The 23,981-nt window shown below is 48.9% G+C and overlaps 11 protein-coding genes across 11 annotated transcripts; 6 read left to right on the forward strand and 5 right to left on the reverse strand.

Annotated features, from left to right (window-relative positions):
* Nucleotides 1-308: 308 nt before the first annotated feature.
* On the forward strand, nt 309-1,027 carry BKA55DRAFT_591098 (protein CGI121; the record flags this gene model as incomplete). Its single annotated transcript, XM_046195187.1, has 3 exons — nt 309-461; nt 531-653; nt 710-1,027. The coding sequence occupies 3 exons, from the start codon at nt 309-311 to the stop codon at nt 1,025-1,027; spliced, it is 594 nt and encodes a 197-aa protein (XP_046052717.1).
* Nucleotides 1,028-1,255: 228 nt separating this feature from the next.
* BKA55DRAFT_591099 (FAD-linked oxidoreductase-like protein) lies at nt 1,256-2,704 on the reverse strand (the record flags this gene model as incomplete). Its single annotated transcript, XM_046195188.1, has 1 exon — nt 1,256-2,704. One exon carries the CDS (start codon nt 2,702-2,704, stop codon nt 1,256-1,258), a length of 1,449 nt encoding a protein of 482 aa, XP_046052718.1.
* A 1,285-nt stretch (nt 2,705-3,989) lies between these two features.
* Nucleotides 3,990-4,933, reverse strand: BKA55DRAFT_591100 (uncharacterized protein; the record flags this gene model as incomplete). The annotated part of the gene is made up of 3 exons (XM_046195189.1): nt 3,990-4,008; nt 4,122-4,284; nt 4,486-4,933. The coding sequence occupies 3 exons, from the start codon at nt 4,931-4,933 to the stop codon at nt 3,990-3,992; spliced, it is 630 nt and encodes a 209-aa protein (XP_046052719.1).
* A 1,049-nt stretch (nt 4,934-5,982) lies between these two features.
* Nucleotides 5,983-6,898, forward strand: BKA55DRAFT_559861 (uncharacterized protein). The gene is made up of 2 exons (XM_046192029.1): nt 5,983-6,058; nt 6,114-6,898. The coding sequence occupies exons 1-2, from the start codon at nt 6,056-6,058 to the stop codon at nt 6,510-6,512; spliced, it is 402 nt and encodes a 133-aa protein (XP_046052720.1). The 5' UTR covers nt 5,983-6,055; the 3' UTR covers nt 6,513-6,898.
* Nucleotides 6,899-7,163: 265 nt separating this feature from the next.
* Nucleotides 7,164-8,855, forward strand: BKA55DRAFT_504105 (uncharacterized protein; the record flags this gene model as incomplete). Its single annotated transcript, XM_046187065.1, has 1 exon — nt 7,164-8,855. The coding sequence occupies one exon, from the start codon at nt 7,164-7,166 to the stop codon at nt 8,853-8,855; it is 1,692 nt and encodes a 563-aa protein (XP_046052721.1).
* A 955-nt stretch (nt 8,856-9,810) lies between these two features.
* Nucleotides 9,811-10,297, forward strand: BKA55DRAFT_535859 (uncharacterized protein; the record flags this gene model as incomplete). The annotated part of the gene is made up of 2 exons (XM_046189747.1): nt 9,811-10,142; nt 10,222-10,297. The coding sequence occupies 2 exons, from the start codon at nt 9,811-9,813 to the stop codon at nt 10,295-10,297; spliced, it is 408 nt and encodes a 135-aa protein (XP_046052722.1).
* Nucleotides 10,298-11,936: 1,639 nt separating this feature from the next.
* Nucleotides 11,937-12,878, reverse strand: BKA55DRAFT_504646 (uncharacterized protein; the record flags this gene model as incomplete). The annotated part of the gene is made up of 2 exons (XM_046187109.1): nt 11,937-12,132; nt 12,316-12,878. 2 exons carry the CDS (start codon nt 12,876-12,878, stop codon nt 11,937-11,939), a joined length of 759 nt encoding a protein of 252 aa, XP_046052723.1.
* Nucleotides 12,879-12,967: 89 nt separating this feature from the next.
* Nucleotides 12,968-14,917, reverse strand: BKA55DRAFT_270711 (uncharacterized protein). The gene is made up of 2 exons (XM_046185469.1): nt 14,428-14,917; nt 12,968-14,382 (listed from the first exon to the last, which is right to left on the reverse strand). The coding sequence occupies exons 1-2, from the start codon at nt 14,812-14,814 to the stop codon at nt 13,057-13,059; spliced, it is 1,713 nt and encodes a 570-aa protein (XP_046052724.1). The 5' UTR covers nt 14,815-14,917; the 3' UTR covers nt 12,968-13,056.
* Nucleotides 14,918-15,089: 172 nt separating this feature from the next.
* BKA55DRAFT_535862 (uncharacterized protein) lies at nt 15,090-17,783 on the forward strand (the record flags this gene model as incomplete). The annotated part of the gene is made up of 3 exons (XM_046189748.1): nt 15,090-15,372; nt 15,421-16,069; nt 16,121-17,783. The coding sequence occupies 3 exons, from the start codon at nt 15,090-15,092 to the stop codon at nt 17,781-17,783; spliced, it is 2,595 nt and encodes an 864-aa protein (XP_046052725.1).
* Nucleotides 17,784-18,703: 920 nt separating this feature from the next.
* BKA55DRAFT_722040 (S-adenosyl-L-methionine-dependent methyltransferase) lies at nt 18,704-20,383 on the forward strand (the record flags this gene model as incomplete). Its single annotated transcript, XM_046201024.1, has 8 exons — nt 18,704-18,750; nt 18,799-18,936; nt 18,987-19,056; nt 19,127-19,154; nt 19,204-19,216; nt 19,266-19,692; nt 19,743-19,827; nt 19,876-20,383. 8 exons carry the CDS (start codon nt 18,704-18,706, stop codon nt 20,016-20,018), a joined length of 951 nt encoding a protein of 316 aa, XP_046052726.1. The 3' UTR covers nt 20,019-20,383.
* Nucleotides 20,384-20,460: 77 nt separating this feature from the next.
* On the reverse strand, nt 20,461-23,850 carry BKA55DRAFT_591104 (tyrosine phosphatase-like protein; the record flags this gene model as incomplete). The annotated part of the gene is made up of 4 exons (XM_046195190.1): nt 20,461-22,548; nt 22,610-22,692; nt 23,232-23,371; nt 23,423-23,850. 4 exons carry the CDS (start codon nt 23,848-23,850, stop codon nt 20,461-20,463), a joined length of 2,739 nt encoding a protein of 912 aa, XP_046052727.1.
* Between the last annotated feature and the right edge of the window lie 131 nt (nt 23,851-23,981).

Here is a 23,981-nt window from a genome sequence, read left to right on the forward strand (position 1 = left end):
ACGAACACAGTATAACAAACATGTGACGACCCTTGGCTGGTGACGTGCCCCGCCACCAATTGCACCGCCCATCCCTAGATCTCACTCTTTTTAACCCCTCCACACTAAACTAAACCCAAGATCGAAACTGCTCAAACCACCACAACAACGTTACGCACTACCCCTTATCCCCAAGAGAAAATTAAGTTACGAAAATCAGCAGATTTTCTTGGACGAACTTTTGTCTTACCTCATATTCCAATTGCCAAGAATTCACTGCCAAGCCAACTACAACGGCTCTATCGGCTTCCAGGCCTTGGTCCGCAACAATGTCTCTCGAAATAGTATCTCTCGAACACTTGCCAGACTCGCACAAGGTCTACGTTGCCCTTTTCCGTGACGTACAGAATGCGGCCTTTTTGCACCAGCAGCTGCTTGCTCGGAAACCCGAGTTCGAGTACGCCTTCATCGATGCCTCAGTGGTGAGTTCCGCGCGGAGTACCCGACTTAGGTATAGGGCAGTTTCCATTAATACGGAGGATAATCACCAGGTTGTGTCGCGGCTTCAATTATTATCCGCTGTGTTTAAGGCTACGTCGACGGCTGTGAATGGCGCTCTCAGGACTCCAAATGTTCACTCCGAGGTTGTCTGTGCAATGAGTTCTTCTAATAACGTAATATGTCCCTTGTTGTGAAATGTCTTCGTTTGAGGCTGACATTTCATGTTCAGATTGCTGATGCCTATCGTCGATATGGTATCTCTCCTTCTACCAAGGACCTCATTGTTGTCAAGGTCACATTTCCCGGAGAAGATGGTGCTGAGCCCTTGACCCGTGACCAGATCTGGGAGCATCTCAAGACCAACGTTGAGGGAGAGGCTTTATCCATCACAGATGACCAGATTTCTACCACCACTGACGTACCAAAGGTGCGCAAGTACTACAAGTTGAACGGACTCAAGTGGCTGGACGATATTAAAGATGAAAAGGTGAAGCAGAAGGAGATGGAGTCACTCGTCATTGGCGCAATGGCTCTAAGGGGTGTCTGAAGCACAATACCAAATCAAAAGCTTCACAATCAATCAAAAAATCTTCGTTAATGACTAAAATGTAAGTCATTTCTTCATCTATGCTTGATCTATCTCGGATATTGAGATGCTAGACGCCCTGGACTCCTGATCGCTACCCATGATGCAAAACAAAAGAAACATAAACACATGATATCAAGTTCTTTTCTCTTCCCTTTTCCCTTTTTTAATTTTTGTTCTTTTACTTCTTTAAGCCAAGCCGACGGCGCTCTTGCATCGTCGGACAAGCTCGGCCCAGAGAGCATCCCGGCTGCCCCTGGTTCGCTGAACGGCATCCTTGTTCTCGTGTGCGCGGCGGAGGAGGTACTTCATGCACTCGCCAGTGGTTCCCCAGACGAGGTACTTGTAGGCGGGCAGAATCTTGGACTTGTCAGACTGTCCAGCCTCGACAAGCTCGCAGCTGACTTCGTCAGCCATGCCCTGAAGTTGAGCAAAGGCAATGTCCGACTTGGCTCGGCCGGCCTCCATGATGGCGCGGCTTCGTCGCACGGACTCGGCGTTGTGAGAGGCGACGACAAGGCTGGCGGCGGGGTACTCGCCGGAACCCTTGACGTCAATGTTCCACTCGCGGGTGAGGACGCTGGCAGCGAGGGAGTCGAAGCAGGCATCGGTCTCCTCCTTGGTATCGTGGAAGAGCTCGCGGGGGTCGGAGTTGAGATAAGCGCCACGGACAAGCTTTACACCGAGAGCAAAGTTCTCGATCTGGGCGAGCTTCAGGTGGTTGGAGAGAACCTCGGGGCACTTCTTCTTGTAGGCCTGGTAGGTACCGAAAATGACAGCCTCGCCAAGTCCCTTGTTGTACTTGCGGGTGAACTCGAGAGTCCAGTCGTCAATGCCGTCCTGGAGCATGTCCTGCTCGGCGTCGAAGAGGAGGCGAACACCTCGCTCGTGGGCAAGCTGGCAGATGGAGTCGATGGCCTTGTACATGGCGGGGCTAGGAGGAAGACGGTCCTTGAGCTGGTAAAGAGCGATGCTTCCGGCGCCAGTGAACTTGAGGGCGACAAAGTCACCAGGCTCAGCAAGTCGGACAGTCTCGAGGGTGCCTCGGGCCCAGGGAAGAATCTCGTTCTGAATGCACTCATCGGTCTCCATGGCACCGTTCTTCAGACCCTCGCCCTCATCCTTTGTGAGGACAACCTCCTTGGCGTAGTTCAGAATAACACCAGTGAAGCCAATGTTCTTGAGTCCATCGATAGTCTTCTTGATCTCTGGTGACTTCTCGCCTGCGCAGAACTGAGCGTAAAAGGTCTTCTTGAGGAAATATCGCAGAAGAGGGTTCTTATCGGGGTTGAGCAGAGGGTTGGTGGTGTTGGCCAAAATACCCATGACGTGCAGAGATGGAGGTAGGAGCAGAGGCGAGGAGGAAACGGTCATGGTGGCGAGAGATCGGAGAATCATGATGAGAGGAAGAACGGAGAGAGGCGCTTTGCTGGGAGCGATGGGAGGAAGAGGATCGGGGATTTGCTGCTGCTCGACGATGGTGTTTGTGCGTCGCTCAGAGGAGTGGATGTGACGGCGGGCGACCATGTTGGTCTTTGTGATGGTGAGGCATGGTCGGAGTGTGTTGATGGTGATGGCGTTGGATGCAGTCGCCCAGCGAAGGGGCTGGGCAGTCCCTCGCCGAAGGGCCGAGCTCATTATATGAGATGTGTGTGTGGTGTTGAGTTGAAGGTCCTAAGTTGGTGGTTGGATGGAGATGCTGGATCAGTATGGAGGGATCCAGAGAGTGTTGGTGTTTGGTTTACGGAGCGATGATGCAAGATAAGTCAAGTTAGGTTCTATCTGGTTGAGTTTGTGGAATGGGCAAACGGGTGGCAGAGAGCTTATTATATCCATCTCAGAAGGCAAGTGTTAGTCTGTGACTATCAGTGTCGGTTGACTGCGGTGCTTCGCTTGGTGAATCTGGTCTGTGCCTGGGGCGTGTGAGGGAGGTGGCGCTATCTCCAGCCCGATAATCCATATCTCCCTTGCCCTGTTTGTTTAGCCTTCCCCATTCCATAGCAAAAAAAGGTCAATTCTTCTTCGCCATTGATCTCCAGCTTGCTCCAGTTGAGCTAGTCATTCAAGGTCATGTTTACGCTATACCAAGGCCCCCTGGTCCTCCGCAGAGGCCGAGCCAGACCGGCCCGTGACTATCAAAATGCACTGCAGGCGAACGAAAAAAAAGAAAAAGGACCCAGCTGTACGGAGCTTATCAGCCGTCACGTGGCTAGTTTTAGCTTCAGCATCGCCGAAAGTAGCCGCTGAGGGGCGTGGGGGGTGTAGCCCACGATAATTGGGGAGATTAGAATGGAAGCTGGGGATTTGGTTTTCTCTGATTGCCGCAACAGGCCGCGATCCCAGTAAATACATGTTATGTAATTGGTGACACTGGCAAAGCTAGCAGCACAGGGCATTGTGGGGAAACCTTGGAGATGCATCACCAGCATTCTTTTAACTGTTTTGAGATTGACAGTGATGGCTTGTGCTGAGACCTGAGACGTCTTGTGACTTATTTTGATGACGATATGTCCATGTCTCTAACTTCAAAGCCAACTTCCATTGTTGATCAATGATGTGCAAGGGGCTGATGATGTGTCGTTGCAGTTCGGTAGATAAGGCGATATGGATATGATATGCCGACATCTAATCCAATGGATGACGAATGGGGCTCTGCTACCATATCTCATGGCCTGGAACTGAGAGAGAGAGAAATGTTCGATCTCGCTAGAAGCCTTCTGCAGCGTTTTCTTATCGATGATGTCTCCATAAATGACCGACCAAAGCCGCTGGCCCTGGGCTGGTCAACGGGAGAGGCGTTTACCTAGAGTCCTAAACTCGGAGGGCCCCGATAACAACGACACTAGCATATTTTTTATCTCTGACCTTGCACCATGCTATTCCCCTGTGCTGGTCTCTGGTCAGTGCGATAGTCATGAACCATTTACCAAGTCTTGATATATCTACAGTTTTTATGTTGTACATAGAGGAACCAACCCAATTACATCACAATGCTGGTCGAGCATCATCATCTTCCCTTGTCTTTGACCTCCGACCTCGCAAGAACTCGACATACCCGATCGGTCTGCCTCGGGCTAAGCCAAGCACATCTTGAATCCCACCGTACGCAAGCCCAAACAACAACCCGTATCGCGCGGTCCGGGCGGCCGTTGTGAGTGACAGGCGATCTAGATGCACACGCCGAATATCGGCGCTTGTTAGCTCATCTCTTCTGCCACCTGTAAAGTAATGTAATGTAAAAGAAACCCCTGCTCCACATCATGCAATGCTTGCAATATCTACCCGTCGCTTTCCATCATCAAAGCTCCCAAAACGCCATGCATTCCCCATATGGGGTTTTGCGCAATACCGTTTCCCTTAGTCAAGCCGAGGTTTGAAGAGATAACCTAAAGAGAGAGAGAAAAGAATTGACCACTTACGCCAAAGAGAAAACGCGCCAGCGACTGTAAGCGTAGCTATCGTCGTAGAAAACATGTCGCTCGCCCCGCGATATCTATCGACCGTGCTCTCAAGCGACAAGGCCAGGAAGCTCCAGAAACCCGTCTTGAGACCCATGCGGAAGCCCTCTCGTATGCCGCCCTGCATGGCGTGGTAATTCTTGCTCTTGTGGTAAAAGTACCACCCTGTCGTCGTGTCGGGCATCTTGTGCGCATGCTCCGCCCGGAACCGCAGCTGCGCCATCTGTCCGCCCTGCGTCGCACCAAGCGAGAAGCCCACGACTGCTGACGAGATTGTTCCCAGCATGAGCCGCATTGGCGTCGCGACGGACAGACGCGGGTGCGTGTCCTGGGGAAAAGCTAGATCTGAGGGCATTGGTGCGCCGGGCCGGGGTGACGGCGTCAGGGTCGGGGACGGAGCGGCGGCCATTGTGGTGAGCTGAGAAGATCTTGTCTCTAGGCTGTGCTTCTGTTTTCAGAGAAGGCCGAGATTGTCGCGAGGCTCTGCGGCTGGTGGAGTCTCGTCTCGGTGGTGGGATGCGGAGAACGAAAGACTGGCCGGAGTTTGCAATCCCGGCGGTGGATGTTGCTTTTTTGGCGCCGCTTGGAGTCGGTAATGAAGAAGAGGGGTTGCGCACTTGGGGTTGGGGTTGGTGATAAAAAGATGACAAGCGAAGGCCCGATAGAGATATGTTCTTGTATAGTGAGATTTGAATATGTAATTGAATTGACTTTGCTTCGACGCTCGATGCGAACAGCAGGCTCATGCCATGATGGACAGTGCGTTCACGCATTAGTACAGTATTCACGCACGGTCTGTATTCACATGGAGCTGGACACTCAACGGTTCGCAATGACAAACTTTTTGGGGATTCAAATGGACCAGTTTCAATAATCCTGGACAAATTCCATGAGGTAGATTAGCTCTCAGAGACTGAACTTTCTTAGTTACTCATTTTCTCGGCCTAATAATAGCGTACACTCCATGGTCGGTCAGATGATTCCATCGACATCTTCAGTGCATGTTCCAGGGTAGCATTCGGTTTCTAGAAGCTGTCACTTTCTGCCCTGCTCTCGTTCCTGGATCTTGCTTCTGAGCTGTCACACATCCTTGAAGATGACGTATCGATAATTCTGTTCTTATAGGACAGCAATTCTGCACTCCTTCTCAAGAAGCTAGGCCTCAGGGAGCAAGAAACCTTCTGACTCTTAGGCTACGTGCCAAAAATACCTAGTCTAAGATCTACTAAATTTACATTAAGTCTAGGTAATTTATATTAAATTTACTTAAGTCTTTTTGTCACTTAGAATATCCGTCTTAAGTTTCCTTGCCTCCCCTAGCTAGGTAGGTAGGATATCCATACATGTCGATGGAGCGACAGCGTTCAAATCCTGCCTGTGTCTTCCCATCTACGCGCTCTCACGTGATGTCGCGCTGAGCTGATCCGTGATTCGCCCCGCCGATTCGAGTTCCATGCCCCTCATGAAGAACAAAGAGAGGCAGTTTTGAACTCTGACGTCTTACTCAAACCTTCATATCAAGATCGGCAAAATGGTAAGATACAGATCGCCTTACCCCCTAATGCATTTCGATACTGACAATACCTCAGACTGGCGTCGATGATGCACACATCTCGGTGCGCTTCAAGCACGGCATCCATACCATCTTTCTCTTCATCGACGCCCTCGCCCCCTTCTCCCATGTCGCCACTGAACTCCTCAATGTTCTGAACGAACGATACCCCGATGGTCTTACCAAGTCACTCGGTTCTCCTGAGAAGACTACCTTCGATACAGACTCGACTCTTGCTTTTGGCGCATTGAAGACCCCGAACGATCCCTCGTCCGGATGGATTAAACTCAAGACGGGTGATGGGGAGAAGACACCGACAGCGTTGGGACTGAAGAACAATAGTCTCCTTGCGTTTGCGGTGCTGGATGGGGAGGATGATGAGCCGGAGTTTGAGGTTGAGTGGCCGAAGGAGGATGAGGAGCTTTATGAGGAATGATTTAGGGACGAAGCTCGCGATTCACGCGACGTCCACTACTTTCCTGCAACGGCATGACTGTTACGCTCGATGGCGGGACGTGAGATACACCTACGATACGAGTTCGGCGCCTGGGAACTACACCACGAAGCCATCATAACAGGAACCTAATCGTACGACGCCGCAATGGGCCTGCGGAATTACCGAGAAGATGTAAAAAGAAATAACACAGTAGATACCCAACTGAACGCTTTACACGACGACTAACAAGGATGAGCTGAGCTTGGGTAAAGATCATCAGGGTAGGTAGCATTGCAAGGCCAAAGCATCTGGATCGCATTGGCCGAAATATCACAACGCTAGAACCACGACTTTGTAACCAATAAAATCAAGCATGTTTTTAAGAATAGAGAAACTCGCCATTGTTTCAATTCCGTCTTACATGACTCGCTGAATCAATGATGCGGCGGTACCCTCCCTGAAAAAGGGGTCCTTGTCGCATGACTAAGCCATTTAAACTTCACGTGTCGTCAATTGTCAGGGGTACAGTACCTTAAACCAGGGACCAACACCAACTCTCCTTTCCAGCCAAAACCTTTGCGCCGCAACCAACAACGTCCCGTTGGCCTTTTCAAAACACCACCGACGTGGCTTGCGCATGAGGTCGACTACATGAAAGTCGTGGCTTTTCTCCGCCATGGCCTGGGCCTACTGGTGCCGCTCTCGATAGCCTTTACAATCTACCTCTACATCTTCCCCATTGTCCAAGGATGCGCATTCCCCGTCGAGTCGAGGGATAGTCAGGAGGCTTATGACTTGACCAAGAAGTTTCACTGGCCTTCGAAGCCGACTGCGGACGATCATGCTAAGCTTGCGCCTTTTCGACTCCTTGCGCTGGGAGATCCTCAGCTAGAAGGCGATACCTCGATTATTACGAACTACCTGGGCACTTTTCCCCATGTGAAGAGTGTTTTCAAGCATGCGACGTTTCAGACGACGCACTGGTGCTTCCGCGAGCGAGTGCGAAAGATAATACACGACATCGTCGATATAATCATGGAGGATCTTCCCTACTACCTCATGTCGCAGCGCAAACGGTTCGATCTATGGGGCAACGACTTTTACCTGGCGCATATCTACCGTCAAGTCAACTGGTGGTCCAACCCTACCCATGTGTCAGTACTGGGCGATCTTGTTGGCAGTCAATGGATCGACGACAAGGAGTTTGAGAAGCGAGGCCGACGATTCTGGAACCGCGTGTTCAAGGGAACCGAGAGATTGTCTGATGAGTTGGCGCAAACTCCCAGCAACGATTACAATATCTCTGGAGTTTTGGATGGTAGCGATGAAGCGAAGCTATGGAAAAAGAGAATGCTCAATGTCGCAGGAAATCACGATATTGGATACGCTGGAGATTTGACCGAGGAGCGATTGGAGCGCTTTGAACGGGTTTTTGGAAAGGCGAACTATGAGCTGCGGTTTGAGCTGCCCATCACGGATCCCGAGACGATAGCTACGATGTACTCTGCTTCCAACCCGGAGTCGAAACGAGTCATTCCTGAGCTTCGCATTGTCGCTGTCAACGATATGAACCTTGATACACCAGCGAAGTCTCTTCCCTTACAGGATGCGACATACGGCTTTATCAACAACGTCATTTCTTCCGCAGGTTCTGTTGAATACCAGGGCCAATTTACCTTGATTCTCACGCATATCCCTATGTACAAGCCAGCAGGTATCTGTGTCGACGCTCCCTTCTTCGACTTCCACACTGCAGCAGACGGTGGAGGCCTCAAGGAGCAAAACCAACTCAGCTCTGATGCCAGCCGAGGTTTCTTGGAAGGAATCTGGGGCATGAGCTCAAAGAGAACCGCACCAGGCGGTGGCTACGGCCGAGCAGGTCTAATGCTTAACGGCCACGATCACGCCGGCTGTGATACTTATCACTACATCAACCAAACAAACGGCACAGATCCCTCGCAGCGTCAATGGGAAGTAAAAACCTGGACCGACGCACAAGATCTGAAAATCCCAGGCACCGATGGCATACCGGGCCGACGCGAGATCACAGTCCGCAGCATGATGGGCGACTTTGGCGGAAACGCCGGTCTTCTGAGTCTCTGGTTCGACCAGGATACGTGGGAGTGGAAATATGAGTACGCCACGTGTCCGCTGGGAAGTCAGCACTTCTGGTGGTTCGTGCACATATTCGACTTTATCGTGCTGGTGTGGATGCAGTCGTACGCTGTGCTCTCTGTGATGGAGGCTTATGGTGTTGATGTGGACGGGCCGTTTTGGAGGGGTGTGTCACGGATGAAGGATTTTGTGCTGCGACGGAAACAAAGTGTCAGTGATAAGAAGTAAAATGGGTTGGGTAAAATGATGTTTGAGTAGTGAATTTCTATAGAATACAAAGCGTTCTGGTTTCGTAATTTGATATGCGGTTTCGCTTGGGATTGCCTTTCGGTAAATTATGTTGGTTGTAACGGTGTTGGGCCGAGACATTTTCGCGATGGGGAGCTGAGTTGAGTAGATAATGCGAGGCGCAGGGCTGGAATAGGATTAGGGTTGTTGTATAAGGAGGTGATACTTATGGTGAGTGTAGGACGTGTGATAACGGTGTTGGACAGAGATCAGGGCCGCGCGGCGAGGTTGTACATATCTGTTGGTGTTGTGTATTGCCATGGTCAAGTTCTGGGGTCTGAGACTGAGGCAATCATGACCTGCCTTCCCTCGGGCGATCGAATGCGGCTCTGCGCCCTTGGGTCGGTCTTGAAGGCGTCATGATGAATGTGAATGTTCTATGCTGTAGTATACTGCGTGCGTCGTCTTTGACCCGATCGTTGACGGTGTTGCCCTTCAACAGCCCCCTTCACCATAGACTTTCTTGATTACCAATATGATCATCTGCACAAACACAATGTCACTCATGGTGAACATCTCTTCACTTCTTTCAGCTGACACGAACCAGATCACAGGCAGCGCCATGATGTAAAAGACTATTGCGCGTGGTTTCCTGCGCCGGTAGCATCAACACCATGGTGATACAACCGTTAAGGTTGCCCAGCGACCATGTAAACCTGCTAGATCCGGCATCCAGGCTTTCTTGTCGTGGAAGAGTATCTGTTTCGCAGGATCGTGTGTAGAGTGTGATCAAAAGCAACGGCTGTTTGTGTGAGATCAAATGATTGGGAAGGGTGACTACATAAACTCAGGACCAGACGGCTGGGTCGATGGAGTTTTGGATGATCATACTCACACGAGACGCTTCGCCGGAAGAAGAATCTTTACCAACAATCATTGAGACATTGCATGAAGCATGTTGTCTCCTCATGGACTTGGGATACTGATCCTTTTGGGCGTCGCAGAAGGTGTCCCGCAACCAGACGAAAGCCATCAGGAAGCACTTCTCAAACACCAAGCTAATATACCAAGGGATAACGCAAATGATGGCGTATCTACCGACATGCTTGGGGCTATGAGTCCTCAAACAGACTACAGAACAATGCCAGCGGGCACTTACACAGAGACAATCTCAACAGGCCTAGTCAGGATAATCGTCGTCAACGAACCAACACCTACAACAGCCAATCAAGGAAAATGTCCCACAGAGTGTGATTGCACAAGGATAAAAGATAAGAACAGCGACGAGTAAGTACTAACCCGCCAGCCTCGTTTACTGAGTACGTTATTGATACGCTCAGATACGCCCAATGCTTAACCAACGCAGAATGCAGACCATGCAGAGAGCCAAATCTCACAGCTTCATCGTCAACGATAAAGCCAAAGGCTACATGTCCCGCTGAATGCGACTGCACAAAGATCAAAGATGAGCAAAGCCAAGAGTACATTTCCCTTCACCATCACAAGCTTCACCTTATCTAATGAGTATAGGTACTTCCAATGCATAACAAACGCCAACTGTCGAAGCTGCAGAGTGGGAGCCCCACCCAATTAAACAAACACGTGAAAAAAAGAGTTATCATTGCATGTGGGGTGGTATTTGGTAGCTGACAAGACTTTCGTCTGTCGTATGATGGTAGCTAGATAAAAAGTTGACAAAAAAAAAAAAAAAGAGAATGCGTTTTTTCCCCGAGCTTCGAAAATGCAACGCTAGAATCCGTGAATTATGTTTAACAGCAGCAGTCGAAGCACTCAAGACAACACTCGCAGGTCTCGCCGCAGAGCCAGCAGCAACAGAGTGTAGCGATACTGTGATTTATTAGTATTTATTGAAATGAGATTTGAAGATAAAAAGGGAATTTACCATGTGTATAGACAGCCGTGGCTCTTCTCTTCTTGTGGTGGAGGGGCTTGCTGATACTGCATCTGTTGATTCTGTTCATTGTTAGATGAACTGGTGATCTTCTGTAGAGCCTCAAACTTACAGGCGGGTAGCCCTGAGGAGGAGGGTAGCCTTGAGGAGGATATCCACCCTGGGGGTAGTAGCTGTTCCAACATTAGTTTTCCTTTCTTCTTCTTGTTCTTGTGATTGAGAAACTTACCCTTGGTTGGGGTCGTATGGAGCAGACATTATGACGGATGTGTTTTTGGTTGTAAGTGTGTAAGATGGGAGTTGGAGGCAGGAAGAGCGTCAAGTTATATTATTAGCCCCATGTGTTTTCTGTCTGAAGGGAAAAGGGTCACAGGGGGCGCAGTTGCAGACGAGACGAGACGCAGATGATCTGTATCCTTCTTGGCTCTTTGACTGTGACCTTGGCGTAATAACGGGTATCCCGTGGTCAAGGCCGATTTAACCGTACCGTAGTCTTGGCATGCTCACACTGACTTGACAATCACTCTAATTCCCTGATGCTCACTAACACCGACAATTTACTGGACATCTTGCACTGGCTTGCACTAATTGCTAGTTAGCGACGGTTATGCCGGCACGTTCCGTTACGAGTCGGCAAATGATATTGGGTTTTGGCAGTCTCTTCACTTTAAATGTTAAATTACAGTCTCTGGGACCATCTCAGCTAAGGTTCTTGGTGACTCCACTGCGAATTGACGTTGCAGGGGTTATGCACCTTGGCAATTGCGCGTCCTCATGGCTGAGCTTGACTCCTGCATAAAGGGTCCTTCTTGGCACAAGAGGTTGGGCTTGAAGATTGTTGACTAGCAAATGCCTGACGGACCACAAGTCAGTTCTGTTAAAGAATTATCACGAGATTACGAGCCACAGCTCTTCATAAGGTCGTCGTCCGTATAAGTTATCCATTGCTACGGAGCTCTCACCGTATTCTTGATAAAGAGCTGATCCTCAGGCTCTCAGCCTTGCTACATGTCCTGTTCCCGTCTCTTGTCTTGTCTTGAAACACTCCTTGCCGCTGTATTCCCGAACCCTGTACGATCAACGCGCGCGCGTATGTGCAGGTACCGCCACGATTTACGAATACAACAATGGCGAATGAAGCTGTCCAAAGCCGCGGGGACCGATACCGTCTAACGCGCGTTGTTTAGCCACTGAATATTCGCTTTCGACTGCGGCTGAGTCATGAAGCTTGTCTCGGCTTTTGGTGTCTTGGACGAGAGACTTGCTGTTACGTTGTATCGCTTACTGGTTTGCGCCGCATTCGGTGCCCGACAAAAGCAGCAGCCGACTAGGTTTGTGTGAATTGATGGACACGGTTGGCTCATGCTAGGCGCTTCTCAATCGTTGCTATCTTTGGTGATTCGCCTTCTCACGCATGATCGGAGAGGCACCTTGTTGAAGTGCATCTCGGCGCAACTCGCAATTCTTCCAAGCGCTCCGATTTGCGCCTGGCTTTCTGTTGGCTCGACCTGAGCGAAGCGGGCGCAGGAGTTACACGATGCGACTCACGGACATGCAGCCAACCGATCGACATGCTCCTTAATTCGCAAAGCACCTTCTTTCGGACTCAGATTCGTGACATCCAGCACCAACTCGTTCTCATTCCCGAAACGATAAATCGTCTCGTTCTCCAGAATTGGCCTCAATATGTTCTCGTCCGTAAGCTTCGCGCCGATGCTTACAACCCGCGTCGGATTGATCGCCCTCGTTATGTTCTCCTCAATCTCGCACTCCAGTACGATCGATATGAACGAAACGCCTCTCTTGCCCGCTGCAGCTTCGTAATCCTTGGCGCCCATTTCTCCCGCTGTGCTTGCCTCTCGCGCATCGGTAAAGATCCACGTTTTATCCTTGGTATATTGTGACGTCGCGATTTCGTTGAGGATGTACCGCCGTAGACCCGTTCGCATCTCATGGTAGCCTGGAGATGAGCGCTCAACGAGGGCGTCGATGGGATCGATGAGGTGGTGATTGTGGTAGACTTTGGAGTTGGGCAGCAATTGCTGGAGCTCGTTCGCGATTGTGAGCTTCCCGATGCCGGGGTACCCGTTGATGTAGACGAAGCAAGGCATATTTCGGCAGGGGGAGCATGTGCGGTAAGGTTGTTGATCGTCGAGTAAATGCGGATGCTGGTATTTGAAGTTCGACGAAAGGTGAGTCACCTTTATGCTTTCAACAACCACCGAGCCCTCCCAGTGTGGCCACTCAACATCACGCACGAGAAGCTTAAGTCGACAACCGAAACTTTGGTCATGCTACCAATCTTCGTAAATCCTGCTCAAGGGGATCAAGAACTCCAGAAATCACGTCCCCTTGAAAACAGCACGAACCTCCAGTTGTACCTATTTGCATATCCGATCGTAAACATCGCTCGACCGCATTGTAATACCCAGAGCCACCAGTCATCATGACCCGTCCTAAAAGCTTACTGGCAGCTTCGTAATCACGGATATGTCTCGGTACACCAGGCTCTAATGTTTGAGTCTGGGGTGAATCCAGAGTTGCTATTGACTGGCCAAGAATGAGCTCGATGAGTAAGATTCCGAGATATAGCATAAACGGGTTGGTCGTTGATGTTGATGCATTGACTCTGGGATATTCGGGGAAGTGTCTGAGAACAAAGACATGGTGGAATTGATGAACACCACCCTTTTGAGCAATGAAGATGTCCTCACTTCGTGGAATATCCGCAACCCAAGGCGTACCCTGCATTTGTAAAACACCACAAGCAATCATCCAAGCCAGACGTAGCTTATCACCGTAGAGCAACGCTGGATTTTGAAGGACTTGTTTTAGTGGTACCAGAGACCATTCATCACAGCTGCCCAGACACTCCAGCGTATAAACATCATACTTCTGAGTCTGGGTCATGTAGCAGTGCTGAATATGTCCACATCTCTCGCCTTGTTTCTTCTTCCCCATCGTTTGCATGGCTTCGCAAAGATTGCTGATGTGTTTGGAACAAATGGGCTCAGACATTGTCCTGAGAGTGTTGAGAGTGAGGTTTGATAAGGCTGATTCGATAATAACTGTTTGTGAATGCTGGCCGCTTGTTGAAGAGGTAGTTGATGGGACAGCAAACCCAACTGTCTTCCTCGAAGTGGCTGTACTCTGTGCCGTGAAAGAAACCGTTGATGTCTTCGAGTCCTCTCCGCTCTTCAAGAGAATTTCATTCCATTGCTTCGAAGTATTTGCTTGCGATGCCGTCAGGTACGAGACGGCAAGACGGAACTGCAACTCCTTGATAATATCCTCATCGTCATCCTCAGGAACAACAGTCCGTGACGGAGGTGTAAGTCTCAAGCCAATATCATGCAAGCCAGAGCATTTGCAGGTCATAGTTGACCGTAGTGCGTGATATATGCCACTGAGCATTCCATTGACTAGTTTGTTGAGTCGTCCTTGGGATCGAGATTTTCTCTGTGACTCTAGATCTGTGTTGAGAACGGCCAGCCTTTGGAGAGCAGAGACGCCATCGCGTATTCTTGTAAGGACTTCTTCGTGGTTGGACTTCTGAAGGATGAATGTTGCTCGTTTGAACTGCTTCTTTATCGAAGAGCTTTCGATCCATTCGGCCTGTTTCTAGTTAGCTGAGGCACAATATCGATCACAGCTACCCACCTTTCCGTCTGTACCAATATTGAGCTTCTCCATCATCTCCTCGATAGCCTCTCTCATATCCTGAACTCGGTCATCAAACACTTGCAACGATGACCAGAGCCTCAAGCGCAGTTTATTGAAGATATCCTCTTCTCTCCAAAGATCTCCGAACGGATCTCGAATCATTTCCTCAATTCGTGTTTGTGGTGCAATTCCTATCAGAACCTTCTCACATATATTCTGAAGATTGACGTGCTCAGTTTTGAGAGTTAAGATCAGACTCTTCAGGATTCGCTTGTAGGATCGGAAGTTCTGCAGAGTGCCAAGACCGTTCATATAGCATTGGAGCGCAGATACTACGATAGGTATACTGCCGAGCACGATACCGGCGACTTCGAAGCCTGACATTTTAATGAGATTATCAGGTCTATGGAGGGACGAGAAAATGAGGGAAGAATTTTTGAGGCCCTCAGCCTGGTCTTGTTCAGCTGCCCTGGGTTGAAAAGATGAGGGGTTGCGGCTGACGTGCAGCTGAACTTGATCTGACCAACAACACCTGCAGATAGCACCTTATCATAGATCACCAGAGGGCATGTGCCACTCTGATCTTCATTCAATGTTTTCTGGGTCGATGAACCTCGAAATAACAAATAACGCCGTGTATTCATTCCTTACACACAGCCATGAACTCTATTGCTGAGCATGTTTCGGCTTGTCTCCAGGAGTTCCATGATCTCTGCAGTTCTCCGACAATATGGGGAGATAGCTTTCGGGATGAGGGTCCTCAGAGCGATATATCACTATTGAAGCTACAGAATGAGCTGAGCAGATTCAAAGTCTGGAGTGGAAACATTGGCGCTCATCGAAAAGGAAGAAGTTCGCTCGATCACAGGCTTCGAGATGCATCAAATATCCGGGATCAGGTGATTGAGCTCTTGAAGGACTTGAAAGAATCCCTCCAAGATGGTAAGTTGCCTGAATTGAGCTGCTCAAGATTCTCTCTGACATCAACAGCCAACAACATTCTTACGGGATATACAACACCATGGGATCAAGATCTGTCCCCAGCTCAGTTTTCAGATGACGATTCCGACGATGAACCATTTCAAGTCGACACATCCGGGCCATCTGAGCTCTCACAGATATTTGCTGCCATCGTTGAAGACATCAACTGCTTATTCAGACTTTCAGCGTCCATTCACAATCCTTCTCCCCACGACCGCTTTAAGAAAGCCTGTTTGACTGACACATCCGGTTACGAGCCCTTTGACGTTCAGCATGTATGCAACAAGCTTTCTAAGGCCCCAAAGCCGATCGCCGAAAGACTTGGAAAGGCAATTTCCCGACGAAGACAATACTTCAAATACAGGGAACTGCACCATGACAAATTGGCAAGTGGGTTTGAAAATGATGATAACGATCAGATGCAGAGTACAGTAGCTTCTTCATTACCGAAAAAGCTCAACTTGAATGAACCTATCTCTTTGGAAGAGGACGTGGATGAGGTATCAGATACTGGGAGATCGCAGACGTCTTGGGCAACATCTGCTGCAAATCCAGAGAGACGAAAGATACCAGCTCTTCCAGCTGAAGCCGAGAATGGATCTTTCGAATGCCCATTTTGCTTTATGATGATATCTATCTCATCGAGGAATCTTTGGAAGTCAGTTCCCCTTTCGTTCGCAAAATAATTGTCACTCACATGAAATCACAGAAAGCACGTCTTCTCAGATCTGTTTCCCTACATTTGCGTGGAGTTAGGTTGTCCAGCCCCTGACCAAGACTTTCAGAGACGTCACCAGTGGGCCGGTCATGTCAAGAAATACCATTGGAAGACATGGACCTGCAGTCTTGGGTGCAACAAGACCTTTGGCTCTTCGCAAGACATGAAACGGCATTTGGCACAAAGGCATTCTGAAACCGCGGAATTGACTCATCTCGACAGCCTTCTCACTATGTGCGAGAGGCCCAAGTCAGAGAACGAACCAACGGACTGTCCTCTGTGCAATGAAAAGCAGTCTTCGTTCAAACAATACCAACGACATGTCGGTCGCCACCAAGAAGATCTTGCTCTGTTTGCATTACCTCAGCTTCCAGGTGAGGAAGAAGGAGGAGGAAATGAGGAAGACGAAAGTGAAGGGAAATCTCAAGAGGCCGAACAGGAGGGAGCAGAGGCACAAAAACAACCGCTAGCCCAAAGACGCAATTCTCTGTTGAGCCTTGACCGTCCTGATAGGTGGCCGGGGCAAGAGAAGTTTGAGCCAGCTCAGACGAACCAACCAGACTCTCAGCAAGAATTTGCCGCTGCGGTCGAGTCGAAAAGGAACAACACGAGCCGCGACCGCAAATATATGTGCATGCAATGCCCCTATACAACAAATCGTAAATTCAACTTAATGCGGCATATGAAATGTCACGAGCTGCGGGCACCTGGTAGGGCCGATACCCAAGATAGGACGAAGGACAAGAAGCTGCCTCCGACATCAGCCATCGAGTTTCGGCAGCCGTCAACGCCTTGGGATAACAATTCCGCAAATGAGGCTTCTGAATCTACCATAGCCGCGTGGATGCAAAACACAGTCTCCACCGACGACGTGGTGATCGATCCTGTTCAGACTCCCTCAAGCTTAGACCCGACCGAGTGTGATGTTCTGCGTCTCAACCATAACAAGTTATCACAAAATTTCTTCTTTACTCGACACGCCATCAGGGACGGCAAATTGCGCGTGTCTCGAATCAGAGATCTCGCAGTCGGAATGACGAATGCTCCTGAGAGTTTAAGACATATGGTCGAGCTGTTTTTCAAAGAGACTAAGCTGGAAATAGACTCAACCCCCATTCGAAACTACGGTATATCGACTGGGGATGTGTTGAAAGTTGAATCACCGCAATTCAGAAAACCTGGTCAATTGAGCGGCTCAGCCAGCAAAAATCCTTGGATGGGCAACAAGCAAACTACTGAGGGGAACATGGAACTCGAGGGGAAGGCAGAACGTGACAAACGTCGAGCAGAGTTCTCCCGAGAGTTGAGACAAAGAGCTATGATGGAATCCAGCAGCGATCAAGTGCCAGTCCCTGAAACCTTGTCAGATCTCGAGACTAGGGATACCCGTCAAGCCATTGCCGCAAGTCAGCCATCCATAGAGATCGACGAAAACAATCTTAGAGCCCTTAAACCTGGTGTTAGATGTCCTACCTGTGCCTTGGAAGGCAAAGAGATATGGGTTGTTCCCGGACGCTGTTGTGGATATTGCGGAACACCCTGTGTGGACGAAGATGTCCCAGATACTCACTATTCATTAGGACGTGCAATAAGTAACGGCCCAATCATACGAGTTAGAAGTAGGGTGGCTTCCGATATGCGCAGAGGCCATTAACTCGGACGACGGGTCAACAAAAAAGCAAGAAGAGCGGCTCGTCCTCATCAATGGAATTCATTCCAATATAATAAGGAAGCTGAGGCAAATTGAAGAGGTCAGCGACCCTGCGGTCAAGGCAAAGAGAAGTGATATAGTGGAAAAGGTCAACGAGCTTTTATCGAGGCTAGGTGTTGAGTCAACAAAGAATTGAGGAACAGGGAGCTTTAGGTAATATAGTCATGGTGAGGTTGTAACTTGATCTTGCCTCACCATCGTCTGTGTCGAAGTGCTTGTGCCTCTAAAGAACCTCGGCGAAAGCAGCCGAGGCTGGCAAGCAGGGACTAACAGGAGTCTTATTAGCATTTCTGCGTCGACGTCAAGGGTTTGCATACAAGGGAGCATAACGTCATACCAAAAACTTGATAAATATAGAAACTTTGTATTCACTCGCTGAGGAGCAACTCTAACGAATATTGACAATTGGCTAGGTCTACGGGCCGCCCGGGCCGTTATCCTAATTAGTGGGCCAACGCTGACAACGACCAGGAACACCCCCCCCCCCCTTATCATATGATATGATATGATATCATGTCATGTTGCTCTGTTTGAAGACGACTGTTAGAAAAAGGTCTCAGTCCTCAAACATACCTTTTATTTAAGCTCTTTGTTCTCCGGCATCCCTCATTTTATGCCGCTGTTCCTGTTGTTACCCTGCTCTGTATTCGTTACATAACCATGCCAAACCAATCTGCAGGAAATACGACACTGCCCGAGGCGCCGACACCAACCACTGCCCACACAAGGTCTCCGTCGAAACCTCCTTCGAAATCACCGTCAAGATCTCCGCCGGCTCAGGGCGAACTTGGCCCTGCGGACGATTCTGATGTCCGTCCTTCAGGCCCCTTTCAAATTGGGAACGCTACTTACTTTCGAGCAGCATGATCCTCATGGGGATGCCGACTCTTCCCTTGGGACCGATACGTCAGTGGGAGTCGTGACAGTACATCTTTTATGTTTCTAACAGTCCTCGCAGCGAGAGCTCAACCGCCTCCGTTTCTGCTAGCATTCTTGAGTACCGTCGAAGCCTGGGGCGCACATACCACAGCGACAAGTTTACCTCGAATTACTTTTTCCCCAACGACGATCAACAAGTAGAGTCTATGGACTTAACGTGCGGCTTATACCCCGAGACGCCTTAACGCGGTGCTGACTAAACAATAGACACCATTACTTGACGCTTCTTTTGGACAATGAACTGTTTCTGGCCCCTGTGAAGACAGACTCTATACAGGTGGGGTGTTCTCGCAAAATCCCAAGCTGGTTGAAAGTATTTGTGTTGACTTGTACAACGCTTCTCGTAGCGAGTTCTAGATGTGGGTACCGGAAGCGGTGAGTTTTTGACAGTTCCTCCTTTGGATCTCCACTAACAGCTTCGTAGGCATCTGGGCTATGTATGACATTCCGACGAGTCCGGAAATGCTGCCTGCTTACAGACTATAGTGAATTTGCCGATCGATATCCCAGTACAGAAGTAATTGGCACGGATCTCTCCCCTTGCCAACCCCAATGGATTCCCCCGAATCTTCGTTTCGAAATTGACGATGCCACCCAGTCCTGGACATGGAAGGAGAACTATTTTAATTTTATTCATATCCGATATCTCTTTGGTGCAATTAAAGACTGGAACAGTCTCTTTAAAGAAGCATACCGATGTTGTGCACCAGGAGGCTGGGTCCAGTCAGGCGAGGCCGACGTCACATTCCGTAGTGATGATGGAACTACCGAGCTGGAACCTGTTTTCAAAACCTACCAGAAGCTCTTTGAAGACGGGAGCCAAATTCTAGGCAACCCCTTCTTCGTCCACGATTTGCAACAAAAAGCCTTTGAAGAGGCTGGCTTTACAGACATCAAAACCGTTGATTACAAGGTAGGCTTCTCTAGAACTTGGTTGCAGTTGACTGAAACGATATCTTGCAGTTCCCTATTGGAGGCTGGCCTAAGGATCCAAAACTCGCCGAGGTCGGTCAGTTTGTTAAGGCAACGCTGGAGAACGACTTAGAGGGTAAGACAACCAACCTTTAACCACTGACGGATTTCTCACGCCTGATAGGTTACACTCTTATGATGTGGCAAGACGTTTGCCAATGGCCCAAAGAAGAATACCAGGTGTTTCTCATGAGCTTGCGCAGAGCGATACGTAACCCCAAGGTACATAGTTACATGACTGTGCGTTACGTGTACGGTCGCAAGTAGGCTAGCTACGTTACGTAGTTGGCGATCGTTACGGTGATGCAATATTTCTTCTCACAGGCTAGTGGGGTTAGGAGGACAGACAACCAGCCGAAAGCAATCTGTTATTGGGAAAATAGATGGGGTACAAGCATTGACCTTCGTAAACAAGAACGAAATCACTGCAATTGCAAGACTTTGACAGCTGCAGTAGGAGAGGGTAGCCTTCGCGCACTATTGCCTACCAGGCGTCATGCGTTCCCAAGTTCAAAACACAAACAGCTCGCTTCTCATCCATCCTTTGATGAGTAGAAACATAATAAGTTGCTGGTACGACAGGACCATCCTCCTGATTACCACAATGGAAAAGAACAGGATGTTGAGAGTATGTAAATCAGGCGGATTGTGTTTGAACGTAACACTGGTGTCTATTTTATGTCAGGTAAAAGCCCATTTAAACCAGCTGCTAGGTAATGGTAATCTCCTCCCAGCTGTTATCCTTTACTGCCTCGCCTTTCATGATTCCGTGAACATAGCTATCTCCGACCAGTTGATAAGTGCCGTCAGCTCGAGGCCTCAAAACCAATGGCACCGGACAAGACGAAACCACCCAGACACTGTCTCCTTCAAGTGCCGACGAGAAAGCCAATCCCAAATGCCCTTGGTCTGTCAAGAAAACTCGCCGCTGACCAGCGTATGTACCTAACAACATGGCGTACTGAGAAGCCAGGGAAAACGTATCCGCGAGTTCCTTGGCCACCGTGGATGTCCACTCTAAGTTAAGGTCCGAGGAAAAGCCAGTAATTGAGGATGTCGACGCCATGTATGAAAAGATTGACGACAGCTGTGAGTCCGGAGGATCAGAAGGCCCTAATTTTTGAAGCATCTGTTTTATCCATTTGATACTTGGAAGCATATCACATGCTTCATCCCCATCCCGGTTCACAAGAGATAGGTAGTTCGTCATTTGTTCCAAGATTGAAAGCCGTTCGTTGACTGTCATTGAGCGATCCCAAACCCGCAAGTGATGAAACACGATAAAGGACAGCCAGGCTTTGAAACAACCGCCAAGTGCCGAGCTATCTGCGGTTGAGTCGTGTATGTTCGAGCCAAAGATGAAAGTGCGCCAACAAGCTTCGATGCTGAGTTCTCCAGTCGGTTTGTAGTGCTGCCCGCATCGTAGCAGAAGATCTGCAAAAGGTTCGATATTGAAATAGTAAGCGAGTTCAAAGAATTGATAAGACCCTGGAAGGATCTGCCCAACGCGAAGAGCTTGGACAGAGAGCCTTGAGCCAGCGATAGTAAATCCCAGAGAGCCAATCTCACTGTATCGCGCGGCGTCCAAACGATCATCGCTGTTGCCACGAGCAAAAAGGATAGGAGCAGTCCTTGCAGCAGAGCGCTCGTTGGAGAAATTAGGTACCCACGATGGTAGATCATCTGAAGGCAGATTCTGTGTGCCATGGTGGAATTCTGCAAAACCAGCCAAAGATATGAATCCCAGGTGATTACAATGATGCAGGATATTCTTTGTGGCGGCGGTAAAAACCTGAGCAACTGTCGCCTTATAATCGACTTCCAAATCGCATCGAGGAATTCCCATGTGGCTCGCAGCGATATTAACCATTCCTAACAACGAATAGACCCTATCACGGGAATTCGTAACCTGGAACTTATGGCAAGCCATCATCATGTATGCTAACTGAGAACTGGCGGTTGTTTTCCAATTATCAGTGCCGGTGAGCTCTTCGATGACAGAAAGCAACGGGTGATCTTTTGGGTTTTTCAACCTTTCGAGGGACATCTTGATCACGGTGATGAAGTGCGTGGCGTAGGGTCCTGGTGACCATGAAACTTGTTCCACTCTAGCCATTGCCAACGCAGCGTTCGGAAGCCAGCCCAGTCTTTTTATCATCGCCAGAGCGGAGGCGAGCTCTTCCCATGAGATACTTTCGCTGTTGCCCAGGAACACAAAGGTATGCCTAGCTAGAACGGTTTCTTGAATCACCCAAGCTCTGCGGAACCAATTTCGCTCCAGGAGTTCAACGAATGGCTTCCAGGCTAAAGAAGGAATAGGTGGAAGACCCAACCTTTCGATTTCGCCTTTGTCTAGGCTCACTTCATCCCCATCTGTCTTTTCAACCAAGCTAGCGAGTTTCTGTATCAGATGAATGGCCACGTCAGAATCTTTTCCGCCTTCACCAAGCCAGATATCGACTCGCGCCGCCATGCTGTATATTTCGCTCATAATGCCGACCTGGATCTCGCGCTCCCTTCGGCTGGTCTGATCAATACATATTGCATCGATCCACAGATACCAATCAAATTCTTCGAACCGAACGAGAGCATTGAATAAATTCGCTTGGACGTAGAGTCTTCCACCGTTCACCAGTATGCACGATGAATCGGAGTCGGTAGACTTGCCATCGCCCTCTGGCGGACCCCATGTATATGATAGTGCGTGGTAATCAAGCCTCTTTGCCTCATCCAGAGAATGAGTGGTCAAGTCAATGTTTAACCTGTCCGATAACAGCCCGCGTGTCCGCTGGCGTATCTGTACCAAACGAATGTGTGTCGAATCGAGTGCTGATTCGTATTTGAACTTATTACTAAACGTACTGCTTCTGCGGAAAGATGTCCATGGCGATGGGGCCATTCTTGGAAGATGGAGTTGAAATTAAGATTTTGGTCTTTGGAGCTAATTTCTTGAGTGAATAACTATAGTAGAAGGAATAATTCTTGAAGGTGGATGTTGGGACTTTGCGAAATGCGTTTTACCATTTCCCCTTTTCCATGCATGAATATGTAACGTCTTATTGGTTCGCTGTTGCCGCGCGCTTGGATCTCATAGAACCAACAAGGCTGAAGTAATCGTTGGTACTGAAGTTTCATCTAAAGTAAACCATTCTTAATTTATTTTCAGATCCTGCCCTTGTTCTTTCGTTTCGACTCTTCACTTTGATCGGACATTTACATACATCCTGTCCACTCTTCATGCCCTTCAAAACACCACTCCAAGTCGTACAATATCTCGGAGGTTATCGCCAATCAGCTATTTGCAACTAGATTGGTGTGGACAGAGCAAAGTGATCTGCATCTATGGACTATTGTTACACCTGTTTCTTGGAGTTGGCGCGGTTCAGTTTTGCCCTCTGTGACAACATATGCCCGAAGAGGATGTAAAATGCTGCGACACATTAGTACAGAACCCTTAGCCATGCAGTTTGATATTAGTACCTGGAATATAGATCGCTAGCCCAAACCAAAGCAGATACTGATACGCTGGGTTTCGAGCTTGAGATGGCTGGATGACTTCGTAAACAAGTTTCATCTCCGAGAGAATACCAATTGGGTAAAGGACGATGAACATGTTGTATCTGCCCTTGGTCAGTTTCTTTCTCTTATTGCAAATATTTCATGCCTCTTACCTCAGCCATGTCAATGCTCCTGGCACAGATCCCGCTCCAGTCTGAAGTGTAAAATAGAAGTATCGAATTGCATCGGCCGCATTCCAAGCTATGAGCATAAGACTATACGCAGTCTCCCTCAAGCCAACTTCCGGATAGTTTCGTGTAATTGCCCAGACAATGGTGTTTCGACCAGCTACCTGCAGCGCCGTCGTGGCTGGAGCAGCTCGCACAAGACCAGTAACAGCATGGATGATTTCCATCACCGTCAAAGTTTCAGTCCATCGTGCTAAAATGTTGAGTTCATCCCATACAGCGCTATTGCCTTGGGTTAACCACAGATATGTAGTTCTGAGCAAGAGGGCTGTTCGAAGAAGGGCTGAGAGGGTGTTGTAGAGGAATAAATATGCGGATGGCTTAGGCCGTGAATCAGAAGTTGATCGCGCCATGTTTGCTTTAGACAAAGAAGTGTAAGAATAAGATCTTAGATTTAGATCTCCTTTAAAAATTCCACGACACGCTAAACAGGCCACTAATGCGGATTGAGTTATACCGAGGCTGACGCCTGAGAACTTCCAAA

This window comes from Fusarium redolens (assembly GCF_020744475.1).
Source record: "Fusarium redolens strain MPI-CAGE-AT-0023 chromosome Unknown BKA55scaffold_4, whole genome shotgun sequence".
Classification (NCBI taxonomy): domain Eukaryota; kingdom Fungi; phylum Ascomycota; class Sordariomycetes; order Hypocreales; family Nectriaceae; genus Fusarium; species Fusarium redolens.